Source organism: Nilaparvata lugens, chromosome 6 (assembly GCF_014356525.2).
Source record: "Nilaparvata lugens isolate BPH chromosome 6, ASM1435652v1, whole genome shotgun sequence".
Taxonomy (NCBI): domain Eukaryota; kingdom Metazoa; phylum Arthropoda; class Insecta; order Hemiptera; family Delphacidae; genus Nilaparvata; species Nilaparvata lugens.
In genome coordinates this window covers 60,454,570-60,471,950 of record NC_052509.1, presented here as the reverse complement: position 1 = coordinate 60,471,950, position 17,381 = coordinate 60,454,570, and the positions used below count along the sequence as shown (strand labels likewise).

The 17,381-nt window shown below is 34.4% G+C and overlaps 1 protein-coding gene across 1 annotated transcript in view; it reads left to right on the top strand.

Moving 5' to 3' along the window:
* Window positions 1-17,381, top strand: part of LOC111057992 (cyclic nucleotide-gated cation channel subunit A-like) — a 289,690-nt gene that overhangs the window by 208,061 nt on the left and 64,248 nt on the right. Inside the window, exons 10-12 of the mRNA XM_039431598.1 lie at window positions 793-995; window positions 3,125-3,321; window positions 11,934-12,048. Of these exons, the coding sequence (XP_039287532.1) occupies window positions 793-995; window positions 3,125-3,321; window positions 11,934-12,048 (515 nt within the window). The remainder of the gene's footprint in view (window positions 1-792; window positions 996-3,124; window positions 3,322-11,933; window positions 12,049-17,381) is intronic.

The following is a 17,381-nucleotide window of genomic DNA, read 5'->3' as shown; positions in this document are numbered from 1 at the left end:
ATATAATCGTAAGCAATATTATAATAATAATAATAATAATAATAATAATAATAATAATATAATAATAATAATAATAATATAATAATAATAATATCGAGTGGCCTGGCTGGCTCAGGTCTGGTGTCAGAGTTTTCAGGTCGCAACTGATCAATTCTAGGGCCTCTGACATGATCTAACGACTGCTTTTTAGGCAGCCGGGACCGACGGCTTAACGTGTCCATCCTAACACGGGAGTGGCTCGAGATAAATATCTTGCCCGGCCCAGCAATATTATTAAATCGTGTGACATTTGTTGTAGGTGTTCAGCCCAGGCGACTATATAGCGCATAGTGCATAAAACTCCAATCTCAGTAACGTATAATATCATTCAAATAATATAATCGTAAGCAATATTATAATAATAATAATAATAATAATAATAATAATAATAATAATAATAATAATAATAATAATAATAATAATAATATCGAGTGGCCTGGCTGGCTCAGGTCTGGTGTCAGAGTTTTCAGGTCGCAACTGATCAATTCTAGGGCCTCTGACATGATCTAACGACTGCTTTTTAGGCAGCCGGGACCGACGGCTTAACGTGTCCATCCTAAACACGGGAGTGGCTCGAGATAAATATCTTGCCCGGCCCAGCAATATTATTAAATCGTGTGACATTTGTTGTAGGTGTTCAGCCCAGGCGACTATATAGCGCATAGTGCATAAAACTCCAATCTCAGTTACGTATAATAACACTCAAATATAATCTTTAGTAATATTTTTCGATTCGTATGACATTTGTTGTAGGTGTTCAGCCCAGGCGACTATATATGTCGGAAGGGCGACGTGGGCCGCGAGATGTACATAGTGAAGCGTGGCAAACTGTCGGTGGTGGCAGATGATGACGAGTCAGTGTTGGCGACTCTCGGCCCCGGGTCCGTCTTCGGAGAGATCAGTGTCCTCGACATAGCCGGCAACCGGACGGGCAACCGGCGAACTGCCAATGTCAGGTTTGTTACTAATTAATCTTCACCAGCTCTGAAAAATGTAATCATTAATCTATTAATTATCATAGATCTATCACATTATAATCTCATCTATCAAGGATCTATTTTTGTGATTCAATCATCTATCTTTCAAGTATCATAAATGTATTATCGTATAATCAATATCACCTATGAAAAATCTATTTTTCCTCCACCTACTGTCAAAAGTACTTACTTTACTCCCTGAAACATGATACTAAAGTGTCACTTTTTCGCTCTCGGTACTAAAAAACAGAAAAACTCCCTAGGGAGTGAAAGTGACTCCATTTAAATAAGATGGGAAGCATCTCTATTTTAAAAACGTACATTTGGAATAGGTCAGAAGGTCTAAGCTCAGATGAGGAAGCCTATAGAGTAGTCATTAAACCAACTAAATTCAATACCTCAACCAGACATTTGATCGATATATAAAATTTATGTTTGTATGCTGAAATTATTATTACATACTTCATATCACTATACTAAAAAATGTATATATCCTACTCCGGTTCTTTGATATCCTGTCTCAAGTTTTCAACAATTCATCTTACGGTTTCCTGTAAACTTATTAAATGTGATTCTATTAGATAAATCTATTAGCTTAACGGTCCTTTAGATTCTATAAGTGCCCCAAAAACTGGGCCCAAGTCTAATTTGAGCTTGATTGATTCGAATTCTACGAATCGGATCGAAACTATTGCTACCGTGTCGATCATAGCGGTACTGATCAATGATTCATCTATTTGGAGAATCGATCTTATATCTTTCTCGATTATGTATATGTATATTTGTAGGATTGTTGCTTGTTCCCGATAATTTATCAATGAATGTATGTATTTATTTATTGTAGACATTGATTCATTACATAACAAAAATGAATTAATTATGAAGATTCCTTTTGAAGTAATGCAAGCAAGTACTATCAAATTACTAGTGTTGAAATTTCTAAGTCCAGTTCTACAAAGCTGGGTCAGAACATTAATTAATTTGAACATGATCAAAATCATGTACGGTTTACAACGTGTGCACTGAATAATGATAAATTATTTTCTCCTTGACGAAAGTAACTCTTGTCAATTGTAGTGCACATTTTTGAAGTGTACCGGCCTGACCATTATCACATAATATGTCTTGACCAATATTGGTGGAACCGGGCTCTTTTTGTGGTCTAAATGACATGATCATTAGAAATTAGTATTTGTAAAATAGGAATTATTATTGTGCAAGCTCTCCATAATTGAAAAAATACATTTTTTTGTCACCTCCGCATTTATTGGATTTGTACAAAAGACTGCAGTTTCGTGTTGAAACCAACACATCTCCAGCTATTTTTTCAAGAATAATGCTAAAATCTTCTTCTTCTTTATGTGCCGTCTCCTTTGAGAAGGTTGACTATCAACATGGCAATTTTGATTTTTGGGGCAACCGCCCTGAACAGATCAATGGAACTACTGTTGTACCACTGTCTCAAGTTATTTAACCAGGAGAACCGTCTTCTTCCTATACTTCTTTTGCCTTGTATCTTTCCTTGTATGATGTTTTGTGTATATCTCTCTCCTCTCATTACATGACCCAGGTATTGCAGTTTCCTGATTTTGATGGTGATCATGATTTCTCTGTCCTTTCCCATTCTTCTTAATACTTCTTTGTTGGTTGTTCTGCTAGTCCAGCTTATTCTGAGAATTCTTCTATAAGCCCACATCTCAAATGCTTCTAGCCGGTCGGTGTCGTTCTTTTTTAAGAGTCCAGGCTTCCATTCCATATAATAGAACTGGAAATACGTAGCCTTTAAGCATTCTTAATTTGAGATGCAGGCTAAGATCAGTACTACTCAATAAGCTCCTCATTTTATTAAAAGTAGTTCTAGCCTGTCCAATTCTTGATATGCTAAACTACCGCCTTGCAATTTGGTCTAAATGCAGATGATTGTTTTGTTCAATCATGTTCTTATTATTCGATGCATTTTTATTTATTTTAGTAGTTTTTACTGTATTATTTAGTTTAAAGCATCTGTAACTGTCGAGGTTGGATGGTAGAGAGGACTTGAAAGTCCTAACTCCGCCCAACAAAGATTTAAATAAATTAATTTTTCCATTTAATTTTCAATGTTGCAGGTCGGTAGGATACTCGGACCTGTTCTGCCTGTCTAAGAGTGATCTATGGGAGGCGCTGTCTGACTACCCGGATGCCAAACACAGCCTAATAGAACGCGGCTGTCAGCTGCTCAGGAAGGACGGTCTACTCGACGAACAGGTATTCGTCAACGCACAGGCCGAGAACGAAAACGTCAGGGACAAAATGCAAAAACTAGGTGAGCTATTTTGTCAATAATCATTTTAGGTTGATAGAATTGGCTAACTCGGAACTCGCTGACTCCATGTTAAACTGCCTTATGAATCAATACTACACCGATCAGAGCATTTTTGATTCATATGGCAGTTTAACATTGAGTCAGCGAGTTCTGAGCTAGCCAATTCTATCAACCCATCATTCCAATTGATTTGCTTTCTATGTGCATAATTACAAATTCTTCAAGGGATAACTAGTATAGTAACATATTTAAATAATAGAGAATCGAGAAACAGGATTGATTGATTGATTAAGTACTTTATTTATGTAGATTACAATATATTATACTGGCTTATACACTTATATACAATAGCTTACAATACAGCAAAATTATAGATGAATTTACATAATGCAGACTAAGAAAATAATTATTGAACTGTATATTATATGAAAAAGCAATTTGTAATATAATAACTATAGATAATTATATTGTTATGCATCTACATAAATTGGTGGAGCTTTGGATATATCAATGTCCATTCTTCGGAAAGAATATTAAAAATATCCTCCCCACCAACTCTCTACCAGGAAAGAGATCAGTAAAACATCAAGTTTCAGGTTGGTAAAACATGGCATTTTCAAAGAGAGTAAATGATGGCAACCCTTCAAGGTGTACAATATCTGGGGCTAATGATGAGTAAAGTTTTAAAAAGAATCTCCAGTTGTTATGAGTTTACCAAACTATCTTATGAGACATTAGGATAAGAAAGTATGTTGGTGAATTAAATTTAATTCGTATTGCTTTGTTGGTGGGGAGTCCCCACCGCCTGGATATATCATTTGAGCCGTCAATGGTCCTTACGACTGTCATACTTTAGCCGGGCCCGACACTTTAACCTGCCCTTGACAGTTTAATGGGGAGGGAAAAGAGAAGAGAGAGAGGGATGATACAGAATATAATTTTCCCTTGTATATGATAAATTTTATGCTAGGTTTTGAGTTTGGATAAAATTCATTCATCAAGGAGATTATTATTGTTGAAATTTGTATCTTGAATCCCAATGATTTATACTACAGTATCTTGTATAGTACATAGCTTGCTAGTTAACTCTTGTATTCTTATGAATTGGTTATTCATCATTATGTGAATAATCTGACTTAGACTGTGAGAACTCAATATTATTCTGATATGAATTGACAAGGATATCACATTTAATAATATTCTATAGAGACAGAAACATTTTTATTGGTATACTTATCTAGGCATTTAATGTTTTCGATCAACTTGAAAATCTTCTTCTCATCAGAAATCTTCCCTATGCAGGCACCTCCATGGAAACTTGAATCCGTCCTTAATTTTTAGAACTAGTTTACTCTATATTCCTCAATCAATTTTCCCAAAATAGTGGACACATGACGAATGAAATCTTAAGGTGCGTACAGATATACGCGCCGCGAACATGAGCAATTCACTTTTAATCAGCTGATTATATCTGTATTTTTACAGAAACGGTAAGATACAGATATAAAAAGCTTGGAATCAGCTGATTAAAAGTGAATTGCTCATGTTGGCGGCTCATAAATCTGTACGCACCTATACAATGTGGAGAATTCCAATGAAAATTTTTTCCATACATGAATATGAGAGAATTCTTCTCCATATTGAAATAGTTGTCCATGGAATCAGGTATTGTAGGACATCATTGTGAACCAAGGCACAAAGCTCAAAAATCATCTCCATCTTTCATCTCTATTAAATAGAGATAAATAAATGAATAAATTTTATGAATCTCAAACCCAAAATCTCACATACACTCTATTCAACTACCACTTCGGGTTTAAAGTACCATCATAGAGGAACAATAGCGTAAGTAGATATCCCATGGTATAGGGCGTTTATGTCGCAACTTTTACTGTTATCTCAAGCTGATTACTGTTGATTATTGTCTAATTCATCTGTTTTGTTGGGGTGAGAGTGTATGAACGGCACAATATGTTAGACTACCAGTGTCACACAGCTTCACGGGAAAGAATTAAATGAACTATCGGCTTGAGATAACAGTAAAAGTTGCGACATAAACGCCCTATACCATGGGATATCTACTTATGACATTGTTTCTCTATGGTACCATACAGTGTTCCAAACACTAAAACACGTAAAATAGTAGCCTTATCTTGTACTGTGTCACCTAAATTTGGAAGAAAGATAGCACAAGGACTACCTTATTATTTCATCTGCCTATGTTATTACATTAGTGTCATCTGTATCGTGAATGAATTAATGAATACACATATTTCTCTCTCCGCAATCTTCATTCCCAACCACATTATTGTCCTCCACTACTGTTCATAATTTTATACAAGCGACATTTTTCCACTTGTGGTCGGGAGGTGCAAATTTAATAAACATGAAGCAGCAACAAGCACTAGCAGAGACAAACGAGACCATCTCAATGTGAAGAGGGTTTTAAGGGGATTGAAAAGGGATTTGGGGGGTATGAAGGGGTTAGAGGAGTTCAAGGGGGTGTCTAAGATTGGGGTGGGGGGTCAGAAGGATGAGGCTCGCACCGCACATAATTCTATTGTTCATATAATCTAGTTGCAGAACGGCTAGTGTAATTTCCAGCCAACTTACCTTCCATAAATTTCACGTTTGAATAATTCAAAGACAGTTTCCGGGCGGTGGCGGTGGCAAGGCGATCAACTTTTGGCCAAGTTGCAACTTTTTTCTGCTCTGCTGGTCTTTGCCACTTGAAAGTTGAAACTTGTGCTGAGCTTGATTGGAAGATTTGTTTTTCGCTGCCGCCTCCTTTCAACAAAGTTTAGCAGGAATGTGTGTAGGAGACGCTGTTTAAATCACTTCGCAAGTTGTCGAAAAACTTTTATAGGTATTAGATTGTGAATTGGGGTTTGAGTCGGGTATTTCAGATAAGGTATAGTATAGAATATCTTTATCAGCATCGATAGTACATCACAAATTCACCTAAGTTAGCCCAGTTAACACAATTCAATGAAAAACACAATAGAAACAGGGGTTATACAACACAACAATAAACAGCCTCAGTACATTGAACTCCTATTTGTTATTTTTTTGTCATTTTAAATGTTTCATTGTTAAATTTATGTAAGAGTGCTAAATTTCAATTAATGTAGAGTTTCCGTAACGTTAGAATTCAATTGATTACCAAGTCTCAGTTAAAAAGGAGTTATCAATTATTAAAATCGCGAGCCAAATAATGAAGCCTAATATGATGCCATGCAGCCTGACGAAAGATGCCAGCCATGCAGTGAACAAATCTTCATGAGTGAGTGCGCGTATATTATGGGCCCATATAAATGTGAGTGATTCATAATATTATTATTACTTCAAAATCTATTCGACTCAATTTTCCATAGACAAACTGGTATATCGTTTGTAAAAATTCTGACGTTACACTGTCCAAACTTGAGTCGGGCAACCCTTGGGTGAAAGCACTACATGCTCATCTTTAATAAATTTATTAACTTGAAAGAACTCTTTAAAATTCAAATTATATTGTTTATGGGCTTAACCCTTCATTATCAAATTCATTTATTAATTATTATTGAACAAACAATATTCTTATATGATTTAGTCAATTTAAATAAATGCAACTTGTCATCACATGTTGTTCCTTAGTGACCCTGTGTTCGACCTTGCTTATAGCTTATTTATTTGCTAATATCATATTCATTTCAGAGGTCAATAGTAACCCATCATCGAGTTACTTGATCCTGAGGAAATATAGTACACAATTAATCCTTTGATTAATTGTCAGAAAAATAATCTAGTATACTCTAGACATTTTTCCCTATTTCGTGTGACAAGGGTACTTCCCAAAACAGGAATTAACCCTCAGATAAGTGCCGTCACCGACAGGAGACTGGTATTACCCCCCACATTACGTACACATGACATACACAAATTAATTAGGGGATGTTATTTCGGGAATTATAATTTTCTTGATGGCCATTACTGTAGAAGGATTACTGGATAATCAGTTATATATTTCTGGGATGAATGAAGAGCCTAATGAATGAAAAGTGTTCAATTTACAATTTATTTATTTATTTATTTATCACATTGTGTACAAATACTTAACATGAGGAAAGGCACAAGAGGTACATGCCCAAAACTGTCCCATTTCCAATTAAAACTATACTGTCCAAATAAAAATGTTGGTTATGTCACTTTCACTTTTCTAAGTACAATTTACGCTCTCCATACTCAGATAAACAAGATTGGATTCTATCGGAACCTTTTTGATCTCAACCTCTTCACTAATTGAAGAGGATTTAAACATAAGAATATCGTTCGTGGTTTGAAGCCTGGTATGGGATCTGAATGAGGGATTATAAATATATATATATAATTCCTTTATTATATACTTATAAGTATATAATAAATATATAGTACTTATAATATAGTAGGTATTTTTCTAAAAGTGACAAATAGGGATGTACTGTTAATGATGACAAAGGAATGTGAAGTTGTTGCGACTATAAAGAGAAGAAAATTGCAATATTTGGGCCATGTAATGAGGGGTGAAAAGTATGAGCTGTTGAGACTTATATTGCAAGGAAGGATCATGGGGAAGAGGAGTGTGGGAGGAAGAAGGATATCCTGGCTGCGTAATGTAAGAGAATGGTATGGCTGCAACTCAAGGGTGCAGTCAATAGAGTGAAAATTGCCGTGATGATTTCCAACCTCCGATAGGAGAAGGAACCAGAAGAAGAGGAAAGTATTTTTCTAAATTCGCTACTGTAAATTTCCATCTATAATATAATTAATTATTATTTAACGAAAATCCTAAATAAATGCTGTAAATCACCCCGAAGACTTCTGCTACTGCAGACATTGACAACAGGGTTAACAGCTAGATGGAAATTCGATGAGAACTACTATCCAAAAATTAGTTGCTAGCCCGGGAATCGAACCCGGTACCTCCCAATTCATCGAATTTCCATCTAGCTGTTAACCCTGTTGTCAATGTCTGCAGTAGCAGAAGTCTTTAGGGTGATTTCCAGCATTTATTCAGGATTTTCGTTAAATAATAATTATATATTAATTGGCATTTCAATAAATGCATTCTCTATTTGATTCCATCTATAATATAATCAGCTGCATTTTTTGTGAACTGAGATTTAAAACTATCATTGGGAATAGTAAAAATTTCAATCCACCAGATTTAAAAATGTACCAAATCATAGATATGGAAATTCTATGGGCACGTTGAAAGGTTGTGAACCACTGAAATAGTCTTTTGAGGTTTTAAAATATGGAATTTAAATTTGAAATTAACTAGAAACAAGTTACCTATTTGAACTACTTTTTTATTTTAATCGAAAATCGGTTTCGATTTGCAGATATTTTTTTAGAAAATTGAGAAAACAAGTTCAAAATCAACCTGAAATACATTTTCCAGTGATTGGTTTCGCTTTTAGGTGCACAAATAACGCTAATAGTAATCCTATTCATAAAACTCGGTTTGCGATGAATGTATGCACGCTTCAAAAAATAGTCTGAAAAGTTCTAAATTGGCATTAGCTATTCAGGTTACGGAGAAAAACGTCGGGCTCTGATGCTCAGAATTAATGAATTCCACGGAGCATGAAAATGCATAAATCAACACCTTTTTTCGAAACTTTTTACTGACAGTCCCGCGCTTTTTCGATTCTGCAGGTGAGCGATATTCACCTCTGTAGGATTCCCGTGTTCCATCTCTCAACTGCATGAAACGCTGGAAAATCCAGAGAAATTAGACAGCATGAAAGACACAAAAACAACGTTCTTTATTGTAACAGACTCTTATTTCTCATTAACATTCTAATTTGAAAATGCTCGAAAAGAGGGATATCCTAGGAGGCTTCATGATTTATCATCTAATCTGATAAATACATGATAAAGCTCATGGTTAGAGACGTACTCGAGAGCAGAAAGAGTAATATCCATTGTTAAACAATGGCTTGATATTAATACATTGAGTATAAATACATCAAAAACTGAATATATTACATTTTCTCCTACAATAGTTAGTCAACCAAATGATGCTATGAATTTAAAAATACATACAAATTGTGATTTTGAGAAATGGAAGGATTGTGCATGCCCTCAACTAAAAAATGAAAAATCTATAAAGTATCTGGGCATCATGGTTGATTGTAACCTTAAGTGGGAGCCTCATATAGAATATATTTGTAAACGCTTAAAATTTATTTCCTTTATCTTTTATAAAGTCCGTAAAATATGAAACATTAAATTACTTAGCGTCCTTTATTTTGCCTATGTTCAATCGGTGCTGCAATATGGGTTAGTGGTATGGGGAGGAGCGTATGATGTTTTCATGAATAAAATTTTTACATTTCAAAAAATGATAATAAAAGCAATTCTTAATAAGCAAAGGGCTTTTTCTAGTAGTGAAACATTTGCCGAATTTAAAGTGAAAAATACGTCAAATTTATATAAAGAAACTTCTCTACTATGCATGGATGAGGAAGGATGAATTTACAGTGGATAATAACGTTTCTATGTATAACCTGAGAGTTACATCTCATAACATTTATAATATTAACTATTCAGATTTGACAATAGTGCGAAGACAATTGGGGTATCTTAGCTCAAAAATAATGAATATAATACCAAATGCATTGTCAGAATCTCTTTCTAATAGGGGTAGGCAGAGGATGGGACATATAAATAAGTGGGTGATACAATTTTTTTTTTCGACATCAGTCAAATATTATAATTACTAGTAATTAGTTGTTAACTTCGATTTTTTGTAGCTTTGATTATTAGTAAATAAATTTTTATATTGTCTAAACAGGTGATACTCTCACTCAGCGGTCAGGGTTTTGCCCTTGCTGGGTGGTGCCATGTAATTTCAATTTATTTGTAAAATAGCATAATATTATCATCTAGAATATTTATTTTGTAAGTTTTTCATTTTGTATTTTGTTTTCATGGGCAATGAAGATGTTTGAAAAAAATCTCTCAGTACTAAACCATATCAGGCGTTTTTCAGGCAATTCGGCAGGGCAGGAAGCTCTCCGATTGGCTGATTCCGAAACGTTAACCGAAACAGCCAATCAGAAGCTTCCTGTCCTGCCACTCGTCTGAAAACGCCCAATATGATCTCGGCCTTATATCATTTGATTTCTTGTTTGCTACATTAAGATTTAACTTGACTGGTCGATGAAGATGTGATATTTTGATTATATACTTGTATATACTAGAAGACTTAACCCATTTCGGACTACGTGTAACCTTATCTAAATTTGGGAAAGTAATAGCACAAGGTTACCTTACTTTTTCTCTCCCTATCATTTTGATGGTGTTCTTCTTGTATGAATCGATAAAGAATCAATAAAGAGTATGTTATCATGTTTTTGTCGATGATACTTTTCTAGTTTCTGCATGTGTAATAGAGTAAATCATGGTACAAATGAATACCAGAATGCCAAATGGAATGAGAATCGAACCCACCGTCGATGCAGAGATAAGAGTCTATATGGTTGCGACCTTCCATACCATCTCTCTACCTCAACTAATTAGGTCTCCGAATCTTAAGGCTGTTCGAACACCTTTTTATTTTTATCTAAATTGGATAATCTTTTACAATATAATTGTTAAGATCATTATAAGAGTAAGAAAAAGTGGCAACTAAAATTTTTAAGTGGTCTAATAAGCGAGTTATGGGTTGTTGCAGTGCTAAACTCCGTTTTCTTTCCAGATCATAAACGGTTTCGAATTTTCCATTGGAGTTTTTTTCTAATACATTCAGTATATAATTTGCTTTGTTCCAATATGCGTTTTTCCGCGATTAATATCGAAATAAACAAGTTATCAAATTTACAAAAAATGCTACTTTTTTATTTATGAACGATATGGGGAATAAAATGTTTTAGTTTGGAAAAATACATTTTTTGAATTTTTAAGAGAAGTTCCAATAATATAGTCGAAACTGTTTATGATCTGGGAAGGAAATAGAATCTAGAAAGTCAGCACTTCAACAACCCATAACTCGCTTATTAGACCACTTAAAAATTTCAGTTGCCACTTTTTCTCACTTTCATAATGATCTTAACAATTATATTGAAAAATATCATTCAATTTAAATAATATAAAAAAGCGTACCGAACAGAATTAATGGGAATTTATTCTCACCATTACTGTCAATGAATCAATGAGTTCACATCATTATCCAGTAGCAACTGAAATCTATTTGGTTTTCTATCCCTTGTCAAGTTTGGTCAATTGAATTGAGTATTTGTGATTGAGTAATGAGATTAATAATGGTATGTTGAAAACTACAGTGGAAAGTATTAAATGATTTTCAATTTGCTACTATGATTATTCGTTATTACAACTATTATAATCACTCTCTAACGTGAACGAAATGGTTTTGTATCCCTTGTCAAGTTTAGTCAATTGAGTTGAATATTTTTTAATGAGTAATGAGGTTAATAATGGTATGTTGAGAACTACAGTGAAAAGAGTATTAAATGATTTCCAATGAACTTTCAATTTGTTAATTTGACTATGCGTTATTACAACTATTATATCACTTCTAACGCGAAATAAATTATTTGGAAATATTTTTTCTATTTTTATTGCAGAAAAATCGTTGGAAAGCCTGCAAAGGAGATTCACCAAACTGATGACTGAATATCTGAGTCATCATTCCATCATATTTCAACGGTTGCACAAACTGGAGAAGAAGGAATGCAAAAGGTGATTATTTAATTATCCACATTATATACATTATGTTTGCACCTTCTTTGTTTCCCATTCATTCATTTATTTACAATATGACAATTTCGACTGAGTCTAACAAGCCCCATAGTGGTTCAAAAACAAAAAGTAGCACTGTAAATTAATAAACATAATATAAAACCAGAATTCTAATAGATGAGTACAGTGAAACATGTGGATCACAAAAGTGAATTGAATACAATATTCTATTATATTAAGCAAGAAGTTTCTGTATATATCTGGCTATTTTTATATCTGGTTATCTGGATATTTATATGGCTATTTATGTTCAACGAATCTCGGAAACGGCTCTAACGATTTTCACGAAACTTGAAGAATAGTAGGTTTATGGTATAAAAATTCGATTGCACTATGTCTCATCCCTGGAAAAACTCGCTGAAGGACATGAGAAGGATAATTCATCCTTGGAAAACAGATGATAATTTCGTCGTCTCTCGATAACTGAAGATGCGTGTGCCTGTGTGAGAGAGACAGAATTATTTCCAGCTGTGTAATCATAATCAATCAGCGAGAAATTTTATCTAGCTAGACAATTTAATCGACTTGATCAACATAATCTGATTTTTTGACATGACATGATAATCCTACCAAACTGGAGTATATCATAGTTTTCAAAGTTGATCATTATTTGACAATTTTAAGTGATTAGTGAGTGTTATTTTGTTATCCAATTTGGTTTGTGAATTATATAAATTAGAATTCTTTTGTTTTTAAATGTTTGAACAGAAAATTGAGCCTGAATTCAAGTGTATGGAACATAACCTACTTTCTGGACTATTTAGTGTTTAAATCAAAATTCGGGGAAGAAACAGTTTTGGGCTGTGCCTGTTAGTTATTCCCCAATCATTTTAAAGAATTGTGTTCGGTTTATCAAGAGCCAATAAATAAATAACGAGCGAAGCTCGGTGCCCCGATATTGGAAATTTATAGAGAAAAATAAAAGAAAAAAGTCATGCAGTTCGATCGTTAATCGTTGATCCTTATACAAAACGCATTTCAAACATCTCTTAAGTATTTTATTTTGAGAGAACCACATTTTAAAAGAGCCCTCTTTGTTTGCGATTCGATAATAAAAATAATTTCTGAAATGATCCTCTCATCCATTATACTATGTACGTGTATAGAACAGCCACCCTACATAATTGTTGATCTATACAGCCGAGTCCAAGTGTTGTAAAATTTTATTCGACACAATTCTGATCGATTTCCAGTTCAATTGCATAGTGATCTAGTAACAAAAAAATAAGATACAGTAGGTTGAAGATTGGATGGGTGGTTATATACACTGACCTGAATGGAAACGGCGCCATTTGAGTATTGGAGTATTGAGAACAACTATTCTTCTTTTTTCGGTTGTCTGCGGATCCTACTACGCGACTCTTTTAGATAACTTTCCTATAGTTAGATATTTACTTCCAACTGTCCACATTAATTGAATGGGAAGCACCGATGCTATCTATAAGGAATGCTAGCATTTTGAAGTTATACTTTTTGTAGCGTCCCAATTGTGTGTGTGTGTGTGTGTGTGTGTGTGTGTGTGTGTTGGAACAAGGTATAATACGGGGAGACAATCAAGTATACACAGCACATTAAGGGGAGGTGTGTACACTAAGGGGAGACCCCGTAGTGTCACTGCTCAATTTTAGTAAAAATCACTTCTACATGCTTAAAACCATGTAAAAACGTAATAAAAAAAAATCTCCCCATTTTGTTAGTACTTCACCTAATTGGGATACACTCCAGTTTCCAAAATTGCCACCACGTTGTGCTACGATCGCTAATACACACTTACACAAAACTCATTTACGGATTGAGCATACAATGCGGGGTACTTGCATATCCCTGCATATCTCCATTGTTTCCTTCACTGTTCGAAGTAACTGGTTTGCTATGAGGCTTGCCGTGAATTATGAATCAGCAACTTATCTCCTTTTTCGTTCAGACTCATTGAGTCACAGCTTAGCGAATTCATAGTTATTTTTCTGTTCATTCACTTGAGACATGAGAGGGAGCGAGGAAACATGCTGCCAGAATGTATTGTGGTACTGATTTTGTTATTTGTAACAAATAGTCTGAAAATGATCTTCACAAAAAATACCCTTGCTAACCTTACAGTGTTAAAAATACCTGTTTTTTTCTCCATTAACTCAAAGACCTTTCATAGTGAAAAAATCCAGAACTGTTTCCAAGAGAATAAAATCCTCTACAATCAACGCCAAATTAGATTCATCACAATCAATGGTGACTGGTAACACATTTCCCGAGAATATTTCCGCATTGAATTTGGGGTATTGCTAGAAGATGCGAATGGGAGGCTTGTTAAGATTCAAGAATAGCACGTCAGTAAGTTTTATTCTTGAACAGGCTTCACTGAGAATTCACTTACTGTTTTAGAGAAGCGGATGCCTCAAACTTTGCTAACCTAACATGTATCTCAGATCAGGATAGCTATGATAAAATGAAATTTGTCTCTAGTTTCTCTCCATATTGACATTTTCTTCTGTGTCTGTCAATCCTTGCAAAAACTCTCTTGTAAACCTTGGATTGAATATTTTACTTGTGTACGGCATGTCACTTTTTGTGAAAAGACGTTGTTCCGGAGAAAAGATTTAGTAATCATACCTGCTCAAAAAAAAAAAAAAAAAAATAGTAGTCAAAACACCTTTTCCAATTTATTTGAGAAAGTAAAAAGTTAATTTGAGAAGTATCAAGGTATTGATAATAGTCACTTGTAATTGAGAGAATGTCAGATGTAGGCTAAATGAGGAGGCTGGGTAGAGAACGACCCGAGGTCACTCGTGTCGTTTTCCCGCAACACGCTTCATTCTATCCGCCAGAAATTCTGAACAGATTGGTACAAAATGTTGTGTATCTTGAAAATGATTGAGTTGTGAAAATTTTTTGTTTGTGTGGCAAACCTGAAATTATTCAGCTGACAAGCTGTGAGCCAGCAGCCAGTGAAATCCTTATTTGTTTCTTACAAAGAAGAAGCTGATTGATTGATTGATTGAGTACTTTGTAGATTACTGTACTTATGTAGATTACAGTATATACTGGCTTATACACAATAACAATAGCTTACAATACAGCAAATTATAGATGAATTTACATAATAAGACTAAGAAAATAATTATTGAACTGTTATGATATGGAAAAGCAATTTGGAATAACTATACAAGTTATATTGTATGCATCTACATAAATTGGCGGAGCTTTGGACATATCAATGTCCATTCTTCGGAAAGAATATTAAAAATATCCTCCCAACTAACTCTCTACCAAATGAATGGTATAAGAAGATCATTAATACATCAAGGGAACCAATTATCCTCTAGATGATGAAAATAATGAAGAAGACGCTCCTGAAGAAGAATCCGATGCTGAAAGCATTGGGTGTATGAATTCCCGAAAATCAGAACAGTACCATGTAACATTCCAGAGTCTGATTATGGATGAAACGTGTTTCAAGAAGGGAAAATATCATCTTCAATTGTTCACTTCTAAATGACATTTTTTAGATCTTTATTACCTACTTATTAATTATCCATATCATGAGCAAGAAATTATCCATTATCACTACTCTTGATACGGGTTTTTCATCATTTTATTGAACCTCTGAACAGTAACAACCAGGGTTATGGAAAAACGACCTGAGACAACACACCTTATATCAATTAATATCAGTTAGCCTTGGATTACTGGCTAATTATGAATAATAGCATTGAAAATAGTATAAAAAGATCAATAAAGTCAAATACTTGCAGAATATTGCATTCTGATGAAATAATGAAGATGTGTACTAAATATTTCAAACTCAATTTACAAAAACTTGATTTTTTGACTCAGGTCGTTTTTCCACCAACTCCTCAATTATTTCCCCTGTACTGTTCACGAATTATTAATGAGAATCCTTTCTATGTATGTATGGCAACACGACTTTTGTCTCCAAACATTTGAACTTGATGAAGTCAAATTCTCTATGTTCACGGCGCAATTGAACTTTATCATCAATCAATTGATCTCTTGATCAAGCAATTCGGTAACTCTCCATTGGATTTTGGGGCCAAAAAATATTTTTTATTTAAAAACTAAACGTTTCATTCGAATATAAATATATTATCATATTATTTTTTATGAGTACAGTATGGAAAATAAAAGTATTGGTTTTTTAAAATCATTCCCCAATTACAATTGACAACTTTCGATTTCAAATCGTATGTTCTCAAATTAGGAGTTGATAGTGAGCGTTGAAGAATTGTCGCAGACTTGTTTTGCTCTCTTATCTCAAGTTCCGGACGGGTCGTGCTTAATCGGTTCATTTAGTGCATGTTTAACCTAAAACGTTCTTCGTAATAAATTGAATTATCAATTTGTTATTTATTTGTGAAATTGTTTTCAAGTGAATCGAAATATTCAAAGTTTAAATTAATGAAAACAGTATCCAACAATACTTTCCACCAGACGGTAGTGGCTAAAAGAGACCTAGAGCTAAAAGTTCTTCGTAATAAATTGAATTATCAATTTGTTTTTATTTGTGAAATTGTTCTCAAGTGAATCGAAATATTCGAAGCTGAATGAATAAGAACAGTATCTAACAATACTTTTCACCGGACGATAGTGCTAAGAAGAGTCCTCGTTGCTAAAGTTCGCCTGAGCTCGAAGAGATGGAACAGAAAAAGCGTGCTCCAGACCAAGTGTTAAAGCTTCCGGTAATGTGAACTCAGCTTTATTGAATCACTATTTGACCGTTTGAAAAGCGGGTTAGTAAGGGTATGGATGGAAAACTCGCGCTGTAGCTACAAAGGGGATTTAAACGATCTAATTGAAAAAGTGAATAAACTCTCTGTCGAGAATTAACATTTAAGAAATCAATTGTTGCTCAAAAAAATTCAGAATAATCTCATAATCAGGAAGATGGAAAATTTTGAAAATAGATCGAGAAGGAACAATATAATTTTTCGCGGGCTGAAATATGAATGTGCAACAGTGGATTACGTGAGTGAAATGTCAAAGACTTTGGTGAGTCATGGGGGGGCACGAGCAGGTACCTGGGTTAATCGAGCACATGCATTGGGCAAGGAACTAGATAACGGGCCAATCATTGCGCATTTTCGGACGATCAGGACATCCATTTCCTCACGAGAAACAGTGGAAGCTGAAGGGTACACCGTTTGTGATTCATAAAGACTTTGCTTTCGACACAAGGAAACGACGATCGAAGCTTTTTCCGGGTGCTTGGCGAGTTGAAGAACAAGTTCAGTTCGGGCGTGAGAGGAGAGTATCGGTTGCAG